The 20930-nt window shown below is 46.6% G+C and overlaps 1 protein-coding gene across 1 annotated transcript in view; it reads right to left on the bottom strand.

The window, feature by feature from the left end:
• The window catches only part of L3mbtl4 (l(3)mbt-like 4 (Drosophila)), a 240963-nt gene that overhangs the window by 93094 nt on the left and 126939 nt on the right, over window positions 1–20930 (bottom strand). The window contains 2 exon segments of the mRNA XM_013518523.1: window positions 10957–11119; window positions 11845–12021. Coding sequence (XP_013373977.1) covers window positions 10957–11119; window positions 11845–12021 — 340 coding nt within the window.

Genomic DNA, 20930 nt, shown 5'->3' with positions numbered 1-20930 from the left:
TCTGGACACAGTCTCACAGGAACAGCCTATGGGGACAGGGGGACGTGACACCCAGCGCGGCAAGACCTGGCCCCAGCCCAGGACTCGCTGTGCGCCGTGTGACCCCGCGTGGACCGTGACATGCTCAAGCTGTTGTGAGCACCAGAGACAGTGCTGGCGTTTGGCGTGCTCCGAGCAATCAGTGATGCAATGTATTAAAGCACCGCGTAAAAACCCTGTGCATCACAGGTTTGCATAACAGTGTGTGGAACATTGTCATTGCTTCCACACGTCCGCGATTTATTAGGCTCATCAGGATTTATTTACGTCCTTGTGGGAAAGAACGTAAGCTGTAGAGAAGGGACTTAAACTGCATCTGGTGGGCCACGCTGGTCACCCTGCGGGTGGGAGGCACACAGCCCTTCCAGCAAAGTGCATGGTGGGGCCATTGTTCAAGGAGGGAGGTAGAAAAGGAGGAAGAATTTTAGCTCTGTGTACAAGTCTTTGGCAAGTCTTTTGGTACTTATCCTCAGCTCTACAGATGTATGACACTTTGAACTGATTTTCAAACAGTATCAAAGCATGTCCCTGCAATCCATGCTAATGAACACCTTCCAAACTTAAAAAAAAATAATGCCAGTCCTCCTTCCATCACATTGATGGAGATTTTAAGGAACAAGTCAAAAATAAATCAAATGAATTTGTTGAGTGTTTTTTAAAAACTATGCTAGGCATTGCAACTAATCAAGGCACAGTTTGGGACAGTCCTGCTTGCAAATTATTATAACGCTGGGAGCAATGTGGGCCAAACCCTGCAGACAGTTCAGATTTCAGAGCTCCAGGCAGGCAGGTGCCTTCGGAGGGCCTCTTCATTTCATGTATTCAATCAGTTTCATTTTTCTTTCTCTCTTTCTCCAAGTAGTTCAAGCTGGCCTTAAACCTTGAACTCACTGTATATCCCTGGCTGGCCTCAGATTTGTGGTGATCCTCCTGTCTCAGCCTCCCGCAGGTGGAGATTACAGGCGTGTGCCACCACACCTGATGTTTACCCCCATTCATTCTCACACTCTCTGAGGCACAGGAAGTTCTCTAGTTCTATGCATGCGGAAGCTGGGATTCAGAACCAGGAAGCAGCCTTCCCCACAGTGAGCAGTGGGCATGGCGGGTGATGGCGGAGCCAGGACAGTCAGGACTCTGGGCCCCCAACCCAGGCCTCCTGCTTGCCCCTCTTGGGGGCAGAGGGAAGGGCAGCACAGGTAGAGCACAGAAGAGGGACAGTCAGGGAGGGCGAGGCTTGGCACTCAGTAGAGGGTGGGGTGGGGTGGATGGAGGGGCTTCTAAAGAAAACCGAGGGAATCAAGGAGAGAAGGAGGCACTGGAGTAGGAAAAGCACAAGGAACACAGGAGGAGAGAAGTGTTTGGGGACCTGACCAAGCAAAGTGACCAATTTGGCAGAATCACCTTGCCTGGGCCAGGCCAGTTAGCAGGGATGGGGAACCCCGCTGCTAGGGCTGTGCGGGCTGCTCCAGGGCTGACCCTGGTCTCGTGGACACTGAGTGGAAAGGCCAACAGGGTCTGCGCCTGGGAAGCACCGCTGCCCACAGTCGGGGGAAATGCTTGGATACAAAGAGGCCCCTACATGAGGGAGATGCATTTTGTGTGTGTGTTCTAACTGAAAAGGTCTAAATCTTTGTTTTACCAATAATTCCTCCTGAATCCTGGCCCCTAACCCCCCTATCCTTGCAGCTCCAGGCATCTTAAGTAATGTTCAGTCTTTCCTTAATAGACTGCTGTGGCTGCAGGAGTGTGAGATGCTGTCTGCCTGCCTGCACCTGATGCCTGCCCTGACGAGGAGTCCGTGCCTGAGAGGGGCCCCGCCACTGTCCCCGCTGCTCCCCACCACCTGCTGGCTTTCAGCCCTCTAGTCCTGTCATTTCGATCTTGTCCCACTGTGTGGCAACCATTTCTCTGCTTGTTAATTGCAGATCCCTTTAATAGATGCCGGACTGTTAGATGTTCATACAGACAGGCGGGTTAGGGAGCTTGCTCCAAGCCGCAAGAGAAGTCCAAGAACGAGTGTCTGGATTGGACTCCGGTTAGTCACCTCTCCCGGATGCCTTGTGGAACTGTAGCCCATGCCAGTTTGGGCAGTAGACAGTCGTGCTCTTGGTCCACTTTGGCTTTGGCTGCTGTCACGACAATGGCGCAGCTGAGCAGCGACAAAACCTAAGATGTTGACTCCCGTTGTCTTTACAGACAGTTTGTTGATCCTGTTCTAGATTTAAGGCAATGCCTATTAGATCAAAATGCACACATCCATAGCAGGGTTCCATAGCACTACTGTCTCGGTTACTTTTCTCTTATTGCTGGGACAAAATACCTGACACCCAAAATTAAGGAAGGAAAGGTTTATTTTGCTTACAGTTCGTGGAGGTTTCAGTCCTTACTTGGCAGATTACAAGGCAGAGTGGCACATGGCAGAGGGCTACAGCTCCTGACGCAGAACACAGCAAAGCAACAAGCACACACCAGGGTGGAATGGGGAAGGAATGGCCTCAAACACCCTCTTCCTCTCCCTTACATATGCAAACTATCCACCCCAGGGTGGGTGTAGCTCTCACACCCATAATCAATCAAACTCTAAAAGCCTGCCCCATGACCGCAGGAGGCTTTGGGGGGACACACAGACACAAACCATAACAACTACCCTTCCCATCCACCTAATAACTGAGTTTACTTCTAACTTATCACAGGACAAACATTGGGCTCTCACTGCCCTTTATTAGATAAATCCTCCAAGTCTAATCAGCAGTGTTTGAGGTTTTTCCTGCCTGCAGGTTACATTCAGCTGAGACGGTTTCTCTCATCTGCGCACGGCTGACTCACACAGAAAGCAGGCTGAGAAAAGGGCAACAAGAAAGAGTCAAAGGCGGTGCTACGGGACCACAGAAGGATTTTCTGCTTCCTAGTGGAGAGTCTAGAAAAATGTGGAGAAGGACATTCTTTGATTAGAAAGCACTGAGGACACACAATGATTTGTTTATTGTTGTAAAATTGAACTGAAACTTTTCACCTGAAGATAAGGGTATATTTGAATTGCAGGAGATCCCTATTTTTTAGTCTTGCCATGCATTGTAAAAATTAATGGGAAGTAAGGACTGTGATTGTAGCAGATTGATAACAGGTGGTCAGCTTATAACCCCCAGCTGAACTGAGTGAGTGTGGTGCTGGGTGTGGGAGGTCCACCTGGGTATTGTTGCCAGCAGCATAAGAGGCAGAATTGGAGAAAGATTATCCTTTAATTACTAAAACGTTTGGTATCTGACCATTTGTACTAGCTAGACCCTTGGTTCTCGCTCAATAAAAGGTGACTAAGGTTGGTAATCGGGGTTGCAGTCCAAGAGGCTGTAAGCCCCCTGATCCCAGACTTTTGCCTCTCTTGATTTTCTTGTCTGTCTTGCTTTTCTTTTCATCTGCTGGCACCTTGTTCTCAGGACCTGTCACCCTGGGTAGAACAACAGAAACAGCCTTCCTGTGATGGCTTTGAATGAGGGCAGTGATCAAGGTTCACTCCAGGAGCCACAGAAGGGCACCCACAGATGGAGGGGCCAGGTCTAAGCCCAGGGTGGGTGCGGAGATGGTGGCGGGCTGCATTGTGTGATAAGGTGACACCTGTCACTGGGACAAGCAATGAGGACTGCAACAGCTTTCTATGCTTCTATGTGTGCATCATGGCTTGTAACTAGATGTCCTCCCCACCCCCACAAAGCTTCATTTGGCCATAGGTGGAGCTTTACAGAGGTGGCTGGATCTAGAGTGTGTGATGCTGGGATTGATTCATGGTGCAATGCTAGGGTTAAGGCTGCCTCACCCTGGGTGTGAGTGCTACCTGCCCTAGGCTTGGGCAGCCTGGATAGGATGTAAGGGACATAAACAAGGCTGCTGCTGTTGCTGCTTGTCACTTGCTGCCTGCTGCTTTTGCTGCCTTCCAACCACCATAACATGTTTCTCCTCTGCAATGCCCCTCTGCCATGTGCCACCCTGCCTTGGAGCCAGCCAACTATGAACTGAAACCTCTGCAAACTGTGAACCAAAATAAGCTTTTCTTCCTCTAACTTTGAGTGTCAGGTATTATGTATGCTTGGATATGAGAATTTATTCACTTACACTGCAACAAAGTAGATCAAGGACCCCTTAGAGTCTACAATTAATGGGTCATACACTATCTTAATTTTAAAATGAAAACTAATTAAAGCATTAATATATGACCATGTGAAGCATCCGTAAGTAAAGATACACATGTGAGGACATTCGCTGTGGCACTATTTACAAGAGAAAAGCATCTTAGAAGCCACCTATCCATAGGAAACAGGCTGAGTAAGTTCAGATTCGTGCAGATGACACAGTCTGATGACCCCGTGTTAATAATGCACCAGATCTGTTTCTGTTGCCGCAGCAGCGCGCCGTGACTTACTGTTATATAGAGGAGAACGTGTTGCATGGTAAGAAGAAATGTAACTTATGGAAGAAAGTGAGTGGATGTCTACAGCTCCATGTGTGGGTTGAACACCGACAAGGCAGGGCCAGAGAGTGACAGGTGGGTAATGCAGCAACCTCAGTGTGCAATGTCAAAAGATGAGAGGGAGATGAGACATTAATTTTTAAAACCACTCCATTATGTGAATGATTACCTGGGGTATTTCCTTACATTTTTACAAGCTTGTAAATTATGCTGTCAATAGGAAAAGGTCAGGTATTATTAATGTTTTTAATTTTTAAAATGTTTGCTCATATGTATTTTCTAATTTTCCTCTACCAAATGCTTTAGTAATGAGAAAAAAATCATGTGAAGTGTCCCAACTTTACTATTTAAATGAACATGAAGTAATTATTTTAAAGCCAGACTGAGTATGTGGATGAGAAAAGAAAAGGTCTTTTGGTGCTCAGGCAGCAGAGATTTGTTTTGCCAGGGCTGTAAGAACACTAATATTTCCTTGATGCAGGGAACTAGGCAGATTTTAGGACACAATGTTCTGTAGAATTTAATTATCAAGAGCCTGGGCCGAGGCTAGATTCCAGAATTCCAGAGATTCACAATAAATTAGAAGCTGCCTTATGAGAATCAGCTCATACAAAATATCCCAAGACCCTGTTAAGGTACCGTTGCTTCATAACATTCTGGCAGAGCTGAAAGTTTGTTCAGGAAACACCGGGTCAGCCAAGGTATGGAGGCTGTGGAGAAGGAGGAGCCGACAGTGAGGCTGCTCCTGTCTTCTTCAATTTGCAAAATATTCAGCAGAGCTTTTGTCCTCTTCCTTAAATAGCCTGGACCTGCTCATGATCTGGTCTCCAAGACACTGGAACAGATAACTGCTGAGAAGTTCTCAGTGTCAGCCTTTGAACCTCCCTGTGACTTCCATGGCACTTGGCAGTCTGTGACTTTCTCCTCATTTGTGGTTTAATTTCTATTTTCTTCCTCCACCCGTTTGCTCTTCCCCATGCTGCTAGTGCTATGCACACAAGTGGGCAACAGGAGAAGCTCCATGCTCATTTGCTGAATGAATGCGAGTTGGTGAATGAATGCATACGCACAGTGCTGAGCCTCCAGGGACTGGAGCCACGCTACCTGCATTCGCATTCTTAGACACAAGCAGTGTTGCACACCTAGAATCCCAGCACCCTGGGAAGCTGAAGCAGGAGGGTGGCAAGTATGCACCAACCATGGGTAATTTAGTGAGTTAGTGATGCTCTGTCTCAAAATAAAAACAAAGGGCTGGAGATGTCGCTCAGTGCAAAGACCCTGCATTCAAGCCCTAGTACTGTTAAAAAAAAAAAAAAAAAATCATCCTGCAACTTACTAACTTGGGTCATTTTCTTTTAGGAAAACATTTCCTTACTTTTAACACATTTTTTGTATAATTACAAATGTAGGGGATAAAAGTACTACATGTTTTACAATGAAAACAGAGTCACTCATAGAAAAGCAATTTTGTTCCCTAAAGCTATCGTCTACATGTGACAAACTGAAACACCTCTTAAATAGGTGATTTCCTTGTGACTAAGAAAAGACAAGAATCAGGGTTTCTGTCCTTTCTGTTCACTGGAGCTTGGCACGGCACCCTCTAAATATTTATTCAGTGGATAGATGTTGAATGAATAGAGAGCTCTGATTTCAGGGTCTGGCTATGATCATGATTCTGGACTCAGCAAGGTGAAAGTTACTCAGCTGTCCCTGTGACAAACCCGGTTCTGTCTGGCGGATCTCACACTGGGGTAGGCAGCAAAAGGGATCAGCCAGCAGAACTATGACCTCTGACCTCTGACTCTGGCCTCTGACATAGGGCATTGGACCTGCGAGTCCCAGAGCTCAGAGTTGCCTCCACCGCAGTGTCAGTGATGCAGCTGAGTTCCCTGCCCTCGGGCCCTCGTTTCCACCCTGCACTTGCCTTGGTCTCTCAAGTCCTTAGCTGCAGCACAGCTCCAGCCCTGTGGTGTAGACGGCTAGAACTAACAGTGAGAGCTTAAAATCAGCAGTTTTGGGGTGTAGCTCAGTGGGAGACCGCTTGCCTAGCATGTGCAAGGCTCCGAGTTTGGTCCCCAGAACCCAAACCAAAAATCAACAATTTTTGTAAACAGAAAAAAGATATGGAATGATTATTTCAACAGTCTCTACTATGTTCCAGGCTGAGCCATAGACCCACACCTGTAGCAATGTCTCTATCAAAATGTTACCTAAACTTCCCACTGGTGTCTGCTTTTACTGGTGAAAGAACTGAGAGAGCTGAAGGAAAATGAGTGCTCATAACTGAGTCAAAGAACTTATATATGCTAAGAACCTACGGTGTGAACATAATCAAGAAAAAACAGATAGCGAGTATCAGTTCTTCTCTTAGACAGCCTGAGGTCTTTTTAAGAAAATAAGATGTACACACAAAACAAGTATTAAAAAGTTCCACGCAGGCATGTGCATGAGCGCATGTGCACACACACATACACACACCCGTGCGTGCGCACATGCATGTCACTAGTGTGGGTACAGACAAAAGCAAAAGGGGTGCTGTGGGCAGAAGCGGTCTGGCTCTTCCTCGCCTCAGCATCCCAGCACCAACCAAGGCCTGGCACGCAGGGGCTACTCCAGCTCTTCTGCATGTGTTGGGAGCCAGCTCAGCGTCTGGTGCCGCGCTGTATGTGAGACACACAGAGGCACGCACAGTAGTCTCTCTCTGGCCCCAAGAAGCCCACACAAGTTGAGGCCTCTTTGCAAACCTCAGATGGAGATGGGCCTTGGTGAGCTGCAGGTGGGAGGAGCTCAGGTCTGAGGTGGGAGGTCGAGGGTGGGAGTAGAAACAGCTCGTGTGAGATGATGGTGGGGTGGATGTAGCCACAGCAGACTTGACCGCCTGGAGGGAGGCTGTCTTGGTTACTTTTCTCTCACTGCTGAGACAAAATGCCTGACACCCAGAATTAAGGAAGGAAAGCTCATAGTTTGTGAAGGTTTCAGTCCACACCTGGCTGGCTCCAAGGCAGCTTGGCATGGCACAGGGGCAACGGTTCAAGGTGGCAGAAAACAGCAAAATCAGCAAGAGCGCAAGGTGGGGAGAGAAAGCCTTTACACTGTGCAGCTGCTATCCACCCACACAGTCTCTGTGTACTTCTCTCCCACAAGCTCAGGAGGTTTACAAAGTGAGGACCTTGGCCCTCTGCTGAGTCACTTAGTTAAGCCTCTGCACTTCTCAGTTCTCAAGTTAACGCAATGTATCAACCATAACAGAGACTTTATAAGGGAGGGAAAAGCCTGATTTTCCTAACTAAAAATGTTCCCTAACATTTACTAACTGGGAAGCTTAACATGTTGAAGAAACAGCTACCACCGTTATAAATCTGAGAAGGGCTCTCGTGGAAGGCATGGATGCGGCAGGTACTGGTGCAGTAGAAATAAAGTCCTGGCTCCTGGCAGCACCAGTTATTATCAGGATCATGAAGGGATGAGCCCACTGCAAGCCATCCCCTCTGATTAACATGGCTTCCCCCGGCCACCTCTATCCGCAGTACAGGCCTTGGAGAATTATGTGCAGGGAATAACCCCACAGGCACTGGGGAAGCAAGGCGGGCTTTATTAGGGTTTCCTTAGGTTTTCTTAATGGCACTGAGAATGAAAAACATTTTAGCAGATGGTGATGCTGCCAGTGGAGACTACACTGAATGCCACTTTGGGAAGAAAAGAAGTTATTAAAAAGACTCAGAAGGTGGGAGAAGTCTGAAAACACTACCCTCCTCAGGCCTGAGGAAAAGAGCTAACAGGTAACACAGGGGCCAGTTACATCCCAACGGAATTTCTTTCTGATGAAAATGTTCTAACGGCTGTAATTTTATTCCTGTACTGCGTTTAGAAGCTGTTAGCACAGCACAGTGATATGTGTTCAAGGTGGGAAATTCTGTATTATATACGGCATAAATAAGAGAAGCATGGGGAGATTCTTCCCCTTCAGTAGTTCTATTTCCACAAATTCAGGAAGACATGAACTATAAGATGACTCCAGGATTCTCACCAAAAGGACAGGCCCGGTCAGGCCTTTCCAAACCTTCACCTATCACTCTGTTGCTACCCAGTGGGGTTGAATTTTGCACTCATGTGGTCCTGGATTCAAATCCTAACTTTTCTACTGATCATTTGTATGTTCTAGGACCCACTTGTATGCTCTAGGACACCGGAACTGAAGGTGCCTATGATATAAAATTAGAATAAGAAAACTTACCAAACACAGGACTGTCGTGAGGATGAGATGAAATAAAATGATGTGTGTAGATTGTTTAGCCCAAAGGAAGCATGTGATATTAACAAAAAGTAGGTAGCTATTATCACTGGTACTTCTGGCTTTATCTTAAGTTATTGTGGAAATACTGTATCTGGATTTAGTCAGACTCCATTTGAGAATCTCAGACCAGCTGTGTAAGGGTCTCTCTTTCCTCACCTACAAAGAGCAGTGCTATGATGACAAGAATCTCTGTTTTCAGATTATGGGATGCCCAAAAGCTAATATATGTGCAAACAATAAACTTTTAAAGATATTAAAGTTGTTTTTCCCTGTGGAGTATGCACCCAAACAAAGGAAGTTCAGTACAAGGCCATGTGTCTCCATCTAATTCACCAAGAATGCACTACACTCATTCTATCAAAGAAAAAAAGAACGTGCTTGTTTGTATATATAGTTTCTCAGTAATGGTGACTACTGTGAGTCTCACTCTGAAAAGTCAATGTAACACGAATATCTGGCTGTTTTGAAGGTAAATGTTGCAAACATCTGGAGAATATAATCTACTCAAATTTAAAATGTGACCCTCTCCTAACAAATAGACTGTTTCCACTTCTGTACCATGTAGTGGAGTCATGGATCTAACTAGGAATACCCTCTGACATCGATGAATGTAACTCTCTTTTCAAAAAAAATCTCAAAACTGGGATGCAGTTAAGGAAAAGACAAAACTCTATATTGGAGAGGCAAGGCCAAAATAATTTTGGAAGAAGGTTAAAAACAAGAGTTAACATTATATTTTTGTGCTTGAGGTAAGAAGCCCAAAGATTTTAAAGTGACAAGTGTCACTCATGTAAGAAGAAATCACAGGCTTTGGGAGGAAGGGACAGGCTGGATGCCATTGGAAATCGAAACTCTAACCTTCACCCATGTGAGCTCCACCCCGTTCCAGGGAAGGAGCCTGGAAAAAACTATTTTTCCTCAATACGCAAAAGAGATAGAATTTAGATATTCTCCGCCTGTATTTGTCATCTTGTGATTTCAGGAGGAAAGATTGGGGTTGGGAAGAAGGCCGCCTCTGGAAGCACCATCAGGAAACTGCGAGGAGAGCTGACACACATTTTATCCACGGGGGCTGAGCCTACATTTCTCTCTGGCTTTCCTGTTCTCTTTATTCTTCAGACTGGAATTCCAGGCTACGCGCAGGATGTCACAGGATGGAGACGGAAGCCAAGAGGGTGTCGCCGGTAGCTTGTATCCATACATGATTACCATGACCGTTCGGAAAACAGCAGACAGGGATTGGAAACCGGGCGAGCTTTGGTCTCGAGATTTGAAAGTGAAAGAAGGAATTGGTGACGCCCCGCCCTCCTCACTGCCTACGAAGTTCTGCGTGGACATTGTCAGCTGACTTCATTCTTTCTACATGTAGTAGCTGGGTCTACCTCATAAGTTTCAGCACACAGCTCCTTTAAAAATAATACTATGCGGTAAAAAGGAAATTCCTCAGACTTCAAGATGGGGAGACAAGGTAGCTGTGTTCACTCCGAAAAAACGGCTCAGTGAGCCTCTGAGACAGCGCCATAGTGATTATTTTTCAAAAGCGGTTCAAAGATCTGCTTCGTTTCTGTGACTTTTGACATTGAGGACAAATGCCTAAAATATTTACAAGACGGAGCGACTGGGCGTGTGTTTGGGAACACTGTGAGATGAAACAGCGAGAAGAATGAAGGCAAATGCATGTGCTGCTCTCCGCAATTTAGGAATAAATAAAAACTGGTTTTGGATGATCATTACAAGAAAAGAAAAAGTTCTCCTCCAACCAGGAAATAAGAAGAACATAGAAACGACTTCAGATTGTAAACAGTGTGGGTGTGAGCCGGCAGTAAAGCACAACTAGACCCTGTGAAGTTTCAACAAGAGGAGTGGGTGTGTAACACCCAATAAAAATGCAAGATACAGCGACAAAAATAGAGAGGCATGTGGATCCATACCACCGAGACCGTGCAACCAGAGGAGGGGGAGGTGCACTCCTGTGCAGAGCCAGGCAGATCACAAAAGGCATTTCCCAAAACGGAAGTGTCACCAAATGCTCTCACGGACTTCTGCATGGAGTGAAAGAGCAAAACCCCCAGTCCAGGCTGTGACGTCCCTGTCCGAGCACATCCTGCAGCCACGTCCTCCCGTGAGGGCTCCCCTGGGAATGGCAGCAACCCAGCCTTACAGCCTTGCAGGCCTGGGTGTGCATGGGCAGAGAGCTGGTCCGGGGCTCCACACCCCCCAGCCCAGTGAAACGGCTCTGAGGCTGAGGAGGTGAAGCAGCCCCTTCGAATCGAGCACAGGCCGGGCCTCGGGGCCCCAGGGCCTTGCACGGGACTGTGCTCTTCCTGCAGTGGAGAACACCTTCTCACTCTGTACCTGGCCTCTCTCCGTTCTAACCCTATCTTAACATTTGCTGTTCCTTATTTATCGCTCCCAGCATGCAGTATGGAGCACTTTGGAGAAAAACATGCTGTTTAGACTGCTTACTTGGTTATGTTAAAACTACCAAATAAGACTCTGTTTGTACCTTGGAAAAGAGTTCTACGTAAGGATGGAAACCTGATACTGAACTGTAAGCTTGTTTAGGACCAGAGGATGATGTGTCATTCCTGACTCCCAATGGAGACTTCTCAGACAAACAAGAAATCACACCTGAGGCCCATCTGGATTAAAGATGACAGAAAAAGCAACAGGTGTATGGGACACCGTGGTAGGACTCAGCAGGTGCACATGCTCAGCTGTGTGTCAAAAGAGATAAGATTTGCGACACCATTTCAAAGAATGGAGATGTTTTTAAGATAAAAGGGAATTGTTTAGACTTGTGCTGATGAGACGTGCTTTCTATGGCATCTATCACATTTGGAAAGAAGTAAATTCAAATATTTGAGGGTGACATGATAGAAAATGTTTTAAAGATGAAGATCAAGGCTTAGGTGAATTCTTGAGTCAGGGAACATTCTCATACCCAGAAGTAAGAGTCAGAAGCAACATAAGGAAATGTTACTAATCACAAACTCATCCTTACACTGTTCTGCATGGCTTCTTTCCGGTTCACATTTTCACAAAGCACCTTATGCAGGCTGACTTCCCCTCTTCACATTTTCCACTGAAGTTCATAGTACAGAGGTTTTCCAGTTTTGAACATGAAGAATCTGGTTCCGGATTTTCCTGTGTTTGTTCTCTCAGGTGATCATAAAGCATTGCCTCCTTTTTCAAGTTTGTGCCCGAATATAGGTAGCCGAAAGCACTGCTTTGTGTAAAACTGAAAGCACGGTTCGGTTGTCAGGTTTTTGTTTGTTTGTTTGTTTCTTGAGACAGGGTCTCGCTGTGTAGTACAGGCTGGCCCGAACTCACTATGTAGCCCAGGCTGGCCTCGAACTCATGGTGATCCTCCTGCCTCAGCCCCCTGAGTGCTGGGATTACAGGCAAGTACCACCGTGTCTGGCTCAGTAGCCAGTTTCTAGGGATAAATCAGGGCTGCACTGTCAGGCCTACATTTAAATGGAACAGAGACATTTTTCTCACACTGAAGGGACAGTTTCTTGTCATACTGTCTTCTGAGAAAATCGCAGGTTCTAGACCACAGGCACTGTATTACAGGTAGGTTCTTCGCACATGTGGCATTTACCCTTTTGGAAAGGTAAAACCTGAGTATAGCATCCAGACCTGCTTCCGGTGGAGCAGGGAAAGTGTCACGTAGCACTAGACTTAGTCACACCTCTCGGTCCTGACACCCTGCACCACCAACTCCGACAATGACCAACACCATTACCCTCCAGCAGTGAACACTGTGCTTCTATCCCCCGTATGTGCGTGTCTGGAACACGACTTCTGTGTTTCTGCCTCGTCCTCCTATAACCTGCTGGGGCATCAAGCTGGGGTGTCAGGGACGCTGTGTAGTGGACGAGGGCAGACCCAAGCCCGGCTCCCTTGGCCTTCTTCCTGCCGCTCCAATTCCAGGGCTGAATCCTCAATCCAGGGGCCGGAGAGACCTGCCAGCGCCCAATCTGGGTCCTCCGCAGGCTGATCGGTGCTTCCCCTGCATTTCTGATGCTCCACTCCTGGGCTCCAAAAACCCCTCAACTCTTTACTGCTGTTGAGAAGGAGCGGTCGCAGGCAGGGAGAACTCTGACACACCAGGTCAGCTGGACCCTCCTCTGGGGAGGGTGCTTCCTGTCTCAGCTTTCTCCGCAGGCAAGGGGGACAAGCGGGTTGGTCCTGCTTCGGGATGGATTGCCAAGCCCCTTTCTATACATGCTCTGCAGTTGACAGTTATTGGAATCAATCTGTTGGTGTATTCATTCATTTAATTAGTGATTCAACAATTTGTTACCCGAGCACTTGCTACATGTCAGGTTCTTTAGAGAATGTAAGTCAGTTGAAGAAATTAAGGCACGTACACATAAACATATAGAATAAATGTATATGATAAAAATTAAAAACCTACGCTTACTGAGTGTGTACTCTAATCTCATCATGATACAAGGCGTTCTGCATATATTATTTCCAATATCTATGGCTAAATAATAAAGAATGCTATTAGTATGTTTCTTTTATAAATAAGAGAACAGGCTCACACAGTGGAAGCAACTTTTCCAAGGTCCCTTGGTATTTTCCGGGAAAGCCCTAAAATAGATCACTTAATTTTCAGCACCAATCAGGTGGGCCGAAGTGGAAAAAGGTTTTTAACACCATCAGACAGAAAAAAAAAAGGAACATGAAGGAAACCACAGTGTGATTTTTGTGCAAAGGGAGCCTGGGCCGGCATCTATAGCACAGGGCTTGCCAGTGTTTCACGGCTGGGAAATGTGTCTGAGAACAGCGGCCCCAAGGTGCAGGGCCCTTTCAAGTAGCACTAGAGCAGCAGCGGTCTGCTTCTGGGGATCTGAGGGAGATTTCAGAAGCACTTTCTGCAGAGAAAAGTTGAAACGCATCAGGCTAACCCAAGGGAGATGGAGAAATGTTTTTCAAGGCACAGCTGTGTTTTCATTAAGACACAGTTAGGCAGCTAACACACAGTCCCATTTGAAATTTTTCAAGACCATTATGGCTATGAGCTTTTTCTCAGTTTCACATCACCACCCTATGTGGCTAGTGTTGCGTGGCTGTGAGGCGGTCTCTCCCTCTCTTTTTTGTCCAGCATTCATACAGCTGCCCAGACCCTCTCGCTCAGGACTTGCTTGTGTTGACAGAAACTGTGGCCTCCTTGATCGTCATTCACAAATCAGTCCCTCTCATCATTTAGTCATTTGCCTGTGTCCTGCTTTCATGCCCATCCCGCGTCGTCTCTCTGGTCATAAGGAGTGCAAAGCCACATGGAAACCCCAGAGTCCTGCTGAGGTGAAATTGCTCCCCACCGCCCAAGCCCAGCTCCTGAGGACAAGGCCCCAGTGACACAGAGCAGAATTAGGGTGAAGTTCAACAGCATGTGCACCGCAGAAGAAGAAGCTTGTGAAGAATCTGAGGGAAAAGCGTGATGACAGAATAAAGAGACAGACACAGGGCCTTCAGACATAACCCTCGGCAGCACTGCGGCCCCCAGAATCTAAGTTCTGGAACCTACCAGTGAACAAGGCTCTGAATGGACATATGGTGCTTGCTCCTGCTCTTCGCAGAGAAACAATTCTATTACAGAGATGTTGTTATGGTTTATGTCTAGATGTGCCCTGAAGCCATGCCCTCATATGTAGGGCTTTGGGAGGTGACTGGATCATGGGGGTATGATAATAATCAGTGGATTAGTTCACTGATGAGATTATAGCTGATGTAACTTTAGGAGGTGAAGCCTGGTGGGAGGAGTGGGTCACTGGGAATGTGACCTTGAGAGGTCTATCTCCCTCCTCCTCCCTTGATCTCTCTCTGCTGCCATGCCATGGATGGTTTCTCCTCTGCCATGCTGCCCTGCCTTGGAGCCAGCTGACTATGTCCTGGAACCTCTCTACAAACTGTGAGCCAAAACAGACCTCTCCTCCTTAGAGTTCTGGGTGTAAGGTATCGTGTGCCAACAACAAAGAAATTAACTAAGATAGACACTATTGTAAATTCAGCCCACCATCTCATGTATGTGCACATGTGTGTATGTGTCTAAGAATATTCATGGTTCTGTGTAAATCTATTCACATATGGAAAAGAAGCACTGAAGTGGAGTTTCTAGGCATGAAAACAGTTACTTCTGAAACTTAGGGTTTAGCCAAATTTTGGAGGAAATACAGTTTTGGAACACAGTCTCTTTAGCCGATTTCTGACATTTCTCTGAGTTAAAGCACTGCAGATCAAGATCAAGTGTCAGTTGCTGATAGACTGGAAAGTAGTGCACCCCATCCCATGTCCTGAGGGAGAGGAAAAGGCAGCCAGGACCCATCCTGTTGCCTAGGAGGCGAGTGCTGGGCTGCAACATCTGCTGGCCACTTGGCTCTTTGGACTGAGCAGCTGGTTTCCCACAGCTCCCAGTTCAGGGAGGGGCTGTGGTGGGCAGGTAAAGAGGGCAGGTGCGGCAGGATCTATCAGCTGGCCCATGTGTACTTGCAGGTTTTATACATGAAGAACAGCCAGATGTCAGATGATTCATCCAGTTCAGTCGGATGCTGTGTGGGAGATTTCAGCGCATCACCAGTCAAGTGGAGGCATGGACTGCACCATAAGGTAACTGCAGACAAACTTTGGGGAGAGCATTTCTGATGGATCCTAGTAGGACTTTTACTGTACAGTGAGGGAAAGGATTAAAAATACTACTAATGGTTTATAGTGTCAATACTACACAATGGTATTAGTGATCTCAATTAAAATGGTACTCCTGTTTTTAGAATATTTAAAGTATTTGCGTTTAGATTTTTATTAGCACATGTTTGCAGTAGGTAACTATTCCATTCTTCATGGAATGCTGGGGCACATATATAACACATTTTCCTTCTTCAGCCATCTTCCCCTCCACCCAAAGTATAAATAAATGAAAGAGCAAAACAAAAGATAGATAACAGAAAATGGCGGTAGACCTTCTGCAAACAAGAAAGGGATCAAAGTATAACTTTTACCTATGGAAATATAAACTGTGCATCTTTGAAAGGTGGTTCTCTGAAACTCTGTCCTGCTTCTGGCTTTCCATGAGGTCAGGGTGTGGGTGACAGTGCCTCAGGCAGCTGCTAGCGAATCCCTGCCTGTAGTGGCAGCCCAGGAGCTCCTCTGCCTCGTGTCCTCCTTTCTTCCTTTCACAGCAGGGACACTGTAGTCTCTGGCTGGCATCACTTCTCTATTGCAGGACCCACTGTGGTCTAAGGTCAGCAGCAACTGGCAAAGCCTAGTCCTCCATCCCAAGGGCACAGGCCCTGACTCCTGCATACACCTCACTCTGAGTCCCATCCAGCCCCTGGACTCTGTCTCCGACTCTGCATCTTCCTCCATCTTTGTTCCTCAATGCTTCCTCTGCTGCCGTCACTAGAATCCAGAGGCCTTGCAGGTCCAAGAACAGGAATCTAGGACCCTAGAAATCCTAGACTCCTACTTTGTTCTTCCTGTCCCCTTCCCATGACAGGACCTTGCTTCCTAATCCCACCCTAGGAAGTGTATGCCCAGTTCTCAGATGCCATCTGGCTGGCCTTCTATGTGTTTACCACTCTCTTATGTGCTTTGCCCACTAATGGGGATCCCAACCATCATCTTGGATTCTCCCCATTGGGTCACAATTGCCAGAGCCCAGCCCCTGACTGTTCATTTCTAACCAAGGCCCTTGGACACCACATTCTACTCATCCAGCTGTATGGTCATCTCATATCAACAGTGTTTCATTTTCTCACACCCAAGTGGAACACTTGGTTCCTGTTTCTCCCTAATTGTCCTACTCTGATGAAAATAATAAGCTTTGCTGTCAAATCCTGGAGGTGGGCAGCTTGGACAGTGAAGGTAAAACCAAGTTGTCATAGCTTATCTAGTGCAACCCCTGCCTCAGGGTGGCCAAGGTCTGGGGCACTCGGGTCTGTTATAGTTTATATTTAGATGTCCCTCCAAAACCTCATGGGCTCATGCGTGGGGCTTTGGGAGGTGACTGGATCACTGGAACTGATACTCAGCAGTGAATTCATCCACTGATGATAATTTTAGAGCTGACTGTGATGTTGGGGGTGAGGCCTGGTGGGAAGGAGTGGGTCACTGGGGCGTGGCCTGGAAGGGTCTAACTCCCTCCTCCTCCCTTGATCTCTCTTTGCTTCCCACCACCATACCATGAGCTGTTTCTCCTCTGCCATCCCTCTACCATGCTACCCTGCCTTGCAGTCAGCCAACTATGGACTAAAACCTTCACACACTGGGAGCCAAAACAAACCTTTTGTCCTTAGAGTTGTGGGTGCTGGGTATTATGTCTTAAATCAAGGAAGAATTAAGACAGGGTGCCAGGATCATCTCTCTTCCCTTGAGCAACCTCCAGTCTCCAAGCCCCCTCTCACTGCTGAATGTGGATTGTCACTTGCCCTCTGTGGTGTGGTGTGGAATAGTGCAGGGAGCGCACAAATGTAAGCAAAAGGCCAAAGATGAAGAGGCCTCTTGAGTGCTGCACTCAAAAACATAAATAAAAACCCAGAAGTCAGCAGGATTTCAGGAAGTGTCAAGTTGCTGACAACCTGTCTTCTGATCCCTAAGAGTGAAGTAGCCCAAAGTAGGCAAGTCACTCCCAGGAGGAGCTCGGCTGCAGGGACAGAGTCTCACACAGCCCTGGAACCGAGGATGTGGTTACCCTTTAAAGTCTTTGCTTCCAAGCCCCACTGGCCCACCTCCATGAGGCCCACTGTGCTTTGTATTTTAGTCTCAATTATTTTGCTAGACAAGGTTATGCTTTGCCTTCTGGGAGGCAGTTAAGACAGCACTGAAGAGTCCCGGCCTAGCTGGCAGGTTCAATGCTGAAAGTGGCCGTGTGTGGGCAGCCGGGCGGCATCCGGGTTGGGCAGCATGTGTGGAAAAGAAGGTCTGGGGGAGCTCACCCAGAAGCACAGGGCACAGGGAAAGCCGACTGATCGTCTCGGTCTGATCACAAGAGATGCCCCTGAGACTGGCAGAGAAAAGGGTGAGCCACAGAGATGAGAAGAACAAGGGAGGAAGTGCTGGGTCCACAGGACCTGCCCCTCTGGAACCAGGAGCCCATCCTGAGGGCTGTGCTTGGGGAGGAGCACACTCTTCTCACAGCTCCTTCCCCGTTCCATCCCTCAGCAAGGGCCGGCTCTGCTTGTCCTCACTGCTCTTCAACTTCATAAAAGTAGCCTGCCTCTTGCCAGCAGTGCCTCGTCTTCAGTAGGTGGGTGATCTCATCTTACCCAAGGGAACATCTCTTACTCTTACTTGTCATTTCAAGCACTAGAAAATGTAATGCACAGGGTAAGAAATTAGTGTGAATATTAAAAGTTCGGTACAGTTGACAGAAATCTTCATATGTGGAGAACTTAAAAAATTCAGAGATTAAGGAAAAACATTTGGTTTTTAGAAATATTTTTTAGTGTGATTCAGCCTGGGAAATCACTCTAGGTTTTACAAACTCTCCAAAATGTCAGTTGGGGAGTTGGAAGAGGATGCTACTAAAATGAAGCAGTGTAATCAATTTATTTATTGTTTTATTTTAAAGAGAAAAGAACAAAAACAAAGAGGAAAACAAAACGACACAACAACTATAATCAATTCAGAATAGTGGGAGAAACATACGGGCTGAAAAACTACCGAAAACTGAGCTACTAGCTCTAAAGCTGTGGGAAAATCACTCAGTCTCTCTGCTTTCCTGTGTAGACGGTCACTATGTCAAGTTCCCGTTCTTGCTGGGCACACCCCCGGACCTTTGAGTAGAGAGGCTGGGCTTTACGGGAGGCTAATTTTGCTTTTCCCATGAATGTTTTAGATATCTAGCTTCTCTGACAACCAGTCCAGGGCAGATGAAGGAAAGGAGGCCCCAAGAATTCACCAGTGTGCTGTTTCTTGGGTGTCCAGGTCCCCACCTGGTCTGTCTGTCTATCCTTCAGTGTCCCCATGTTCATTTTACAAGTTTTCATAGGGAAATAGACAAAAGCATGCCCACCCCGCCTTCCTGGAAGCACAAGCTCCCTCATGATCCTTTGAATGTTAAGAATTTAAGTCTTAAAGACTCCTCTTGGACCACAACCCTGCCTGTCCTCTTTTTGAAGGGAGAGTTTCCTACCCTCAACGAAAGCACTCTGGGGACCCTAAAGGAGCAGAAGTTTTTGAGGTGCAAGCCAGGCTGAGTTTCCTCCTGCTTCTCCCCCAGGCCTCAGCCTCTGTGGCTCACAGCTTCCTCATCCTTAACATGAAAGCTGTGTTCTGCTCACCCTGGGAGAGCAAGAGCCACAGAGGACAGAGAACTTGGAACAGAACACCTGGCACGCATGGGAGCAATAAGTGCAATTGCTTTCCAGCTCCAACTTATCCCTGCACAAGTCATGTCACCCTTGGCTGCAGGAATTCAGTTTTCACACTGCTGGTGCACTTCAGAAGGAAGGAGCCCTGAGCTCTTTCTTTTCCTCACTGCACTTGGTAGGAATGGGCGCTCCTGGACTCAGGTAGCAGTCCTTTCCTGTGGCGTTCATATCCCTTCCTCCTCTGACCCGGCCCCCTCCAAAGACGCGTCCACCTTCACTGCCCCAGAGCCCAAGCCTCAGGCACATCAGAATGCATGCTGCTCTCCGGGTGGAACGTGAACTTTCGGCTTTTGTGAATGTCGAACTTGTTATACTGCTTTGACAATGCCACAAGTGTTAGTGCAAGTGTAGACCCAGTAAAAGTGGGCTACACCGTGCTTCAGCACTTCAGCGATATGTCAGTTTCTATCCCATCACATATCAGGGATAAGGCAATTTATTTGTGCTTTGATGTCACTCAGGTTGAACTCAAGCAGAAATTTAAGCATAACATTTAAATAAAAGATGTGCAATTCTTTAACCGCCCAGCGCTTGGTCTCAGTCCCTCAGCTCTCTCCCTGCATCAGTGTCTCCAGAATCAGCCCACCCTGCCTTTTTTTTCCGGTCTCCTTGTTTAGCCATTCCAGACCATTCTTTCCTCCAAGGAGTTACAGCTGACATTCTGGAAAAATTAATGGACCTTTCTCGACTTCCGGCCTCTCTGATGTTATCCAGATGAAAGGACTAAGGTCCCACTGCAGCACTGGGGGCCAGCCCCTCGCTCTAGGGGATGCAACCCTGAGCACAGTGTGGCCTGCTGGGCTGGATACGGCCTGGGAAGTATTCACAAATGGAGACTGATGAAGCCTGGAGTACGTGCCAAGAATGAGGACGCTGTGGCCGGCACGCCCCGAAATGGACGGACAGTAAACACATTCTCCGTTTATTTCTGTTTCATAGGAGCCTTGAGCTTAGCTGTTTCGCTAACATCTGTTCTAATACCAGTGAGTCAAATCCAAGATGGGACATTTAATTGGCATGCTTTAGGAGATACACTGTAAGTGAGCTTGTACAAATTTTCTGAACTCTGTTGGAGGGACTGTTTTCCATAAACCACACTGAAAAGTAAATACGCCTAGAGTGAAGGGGAAACTATGTGTCTATACTTCATTTCCTCATATTCCAGTGTACGGTTACAGGAATTCCCAGGTGTAAACTGGTCTAGAGGAATGTGATAGTATCATACTAACTGGAAACACTAATGGTCTTTAGAAAATTTATGCTGAAATCAGCTAAACTTACTGAATAAATGATTTGTATAACTTATGCATGGGGAAGATCTGATGAGTAAAACCTGCAGTTTAAAATTTTCTACCAAAACACTATCCACACAGTTTAACGTTGAACAGGGAATTAAACAAGTAAAATGGTTAACATATTACATCCTGAACTCAATCAAAACAAGTATAGTAGTAAGTTTGTGTTTATTCTGTTACAATAATCAGTTTTGTTACTATTTTCATACTTTTCATTATTACATTTTGCTTAAGTGGTGAGAACATGTTGAGGTAATTTTTAGTCTAATTTCTCAAATACACTTTAATTGGAATATTCTAGTTTGAAATACATTTAATTTCTGCAATGTCTTCAAAGTACGTCTTCATTTTTAAATAAATGTGCCTTTTTAAGAAAACAAAATGTCACTTAGAAGAAACATTTTTCCAGGATAGTGGTCCAAGAACACTTGGAAAATTAGTCAGTTCAAAAATGCTTG

The sequence above is a fragment of the Chinchilla lanigera genome, unplaced genomic scaffold (genome assembly GCF_000276665.1).
Source record: "Chinchilla lanigera isolate Chin_1 unplaced genomic scaffold, ChiLan1.0 scaffold00001, whole genome shotgun sequence".
NCBI classification, from domain to species: domain Eukaryota; kingdom Metazoa; phylum Chordata; class Mammalia; order Rodentia; family Chinchillidae; genus Chinchilla; species Chinchilla lanigera.
The sequence above is the reverse complement of the archived record's forward strand: the minus strand, read 5'-3'. Positions and strand labels throughout refer to the sequence as shown.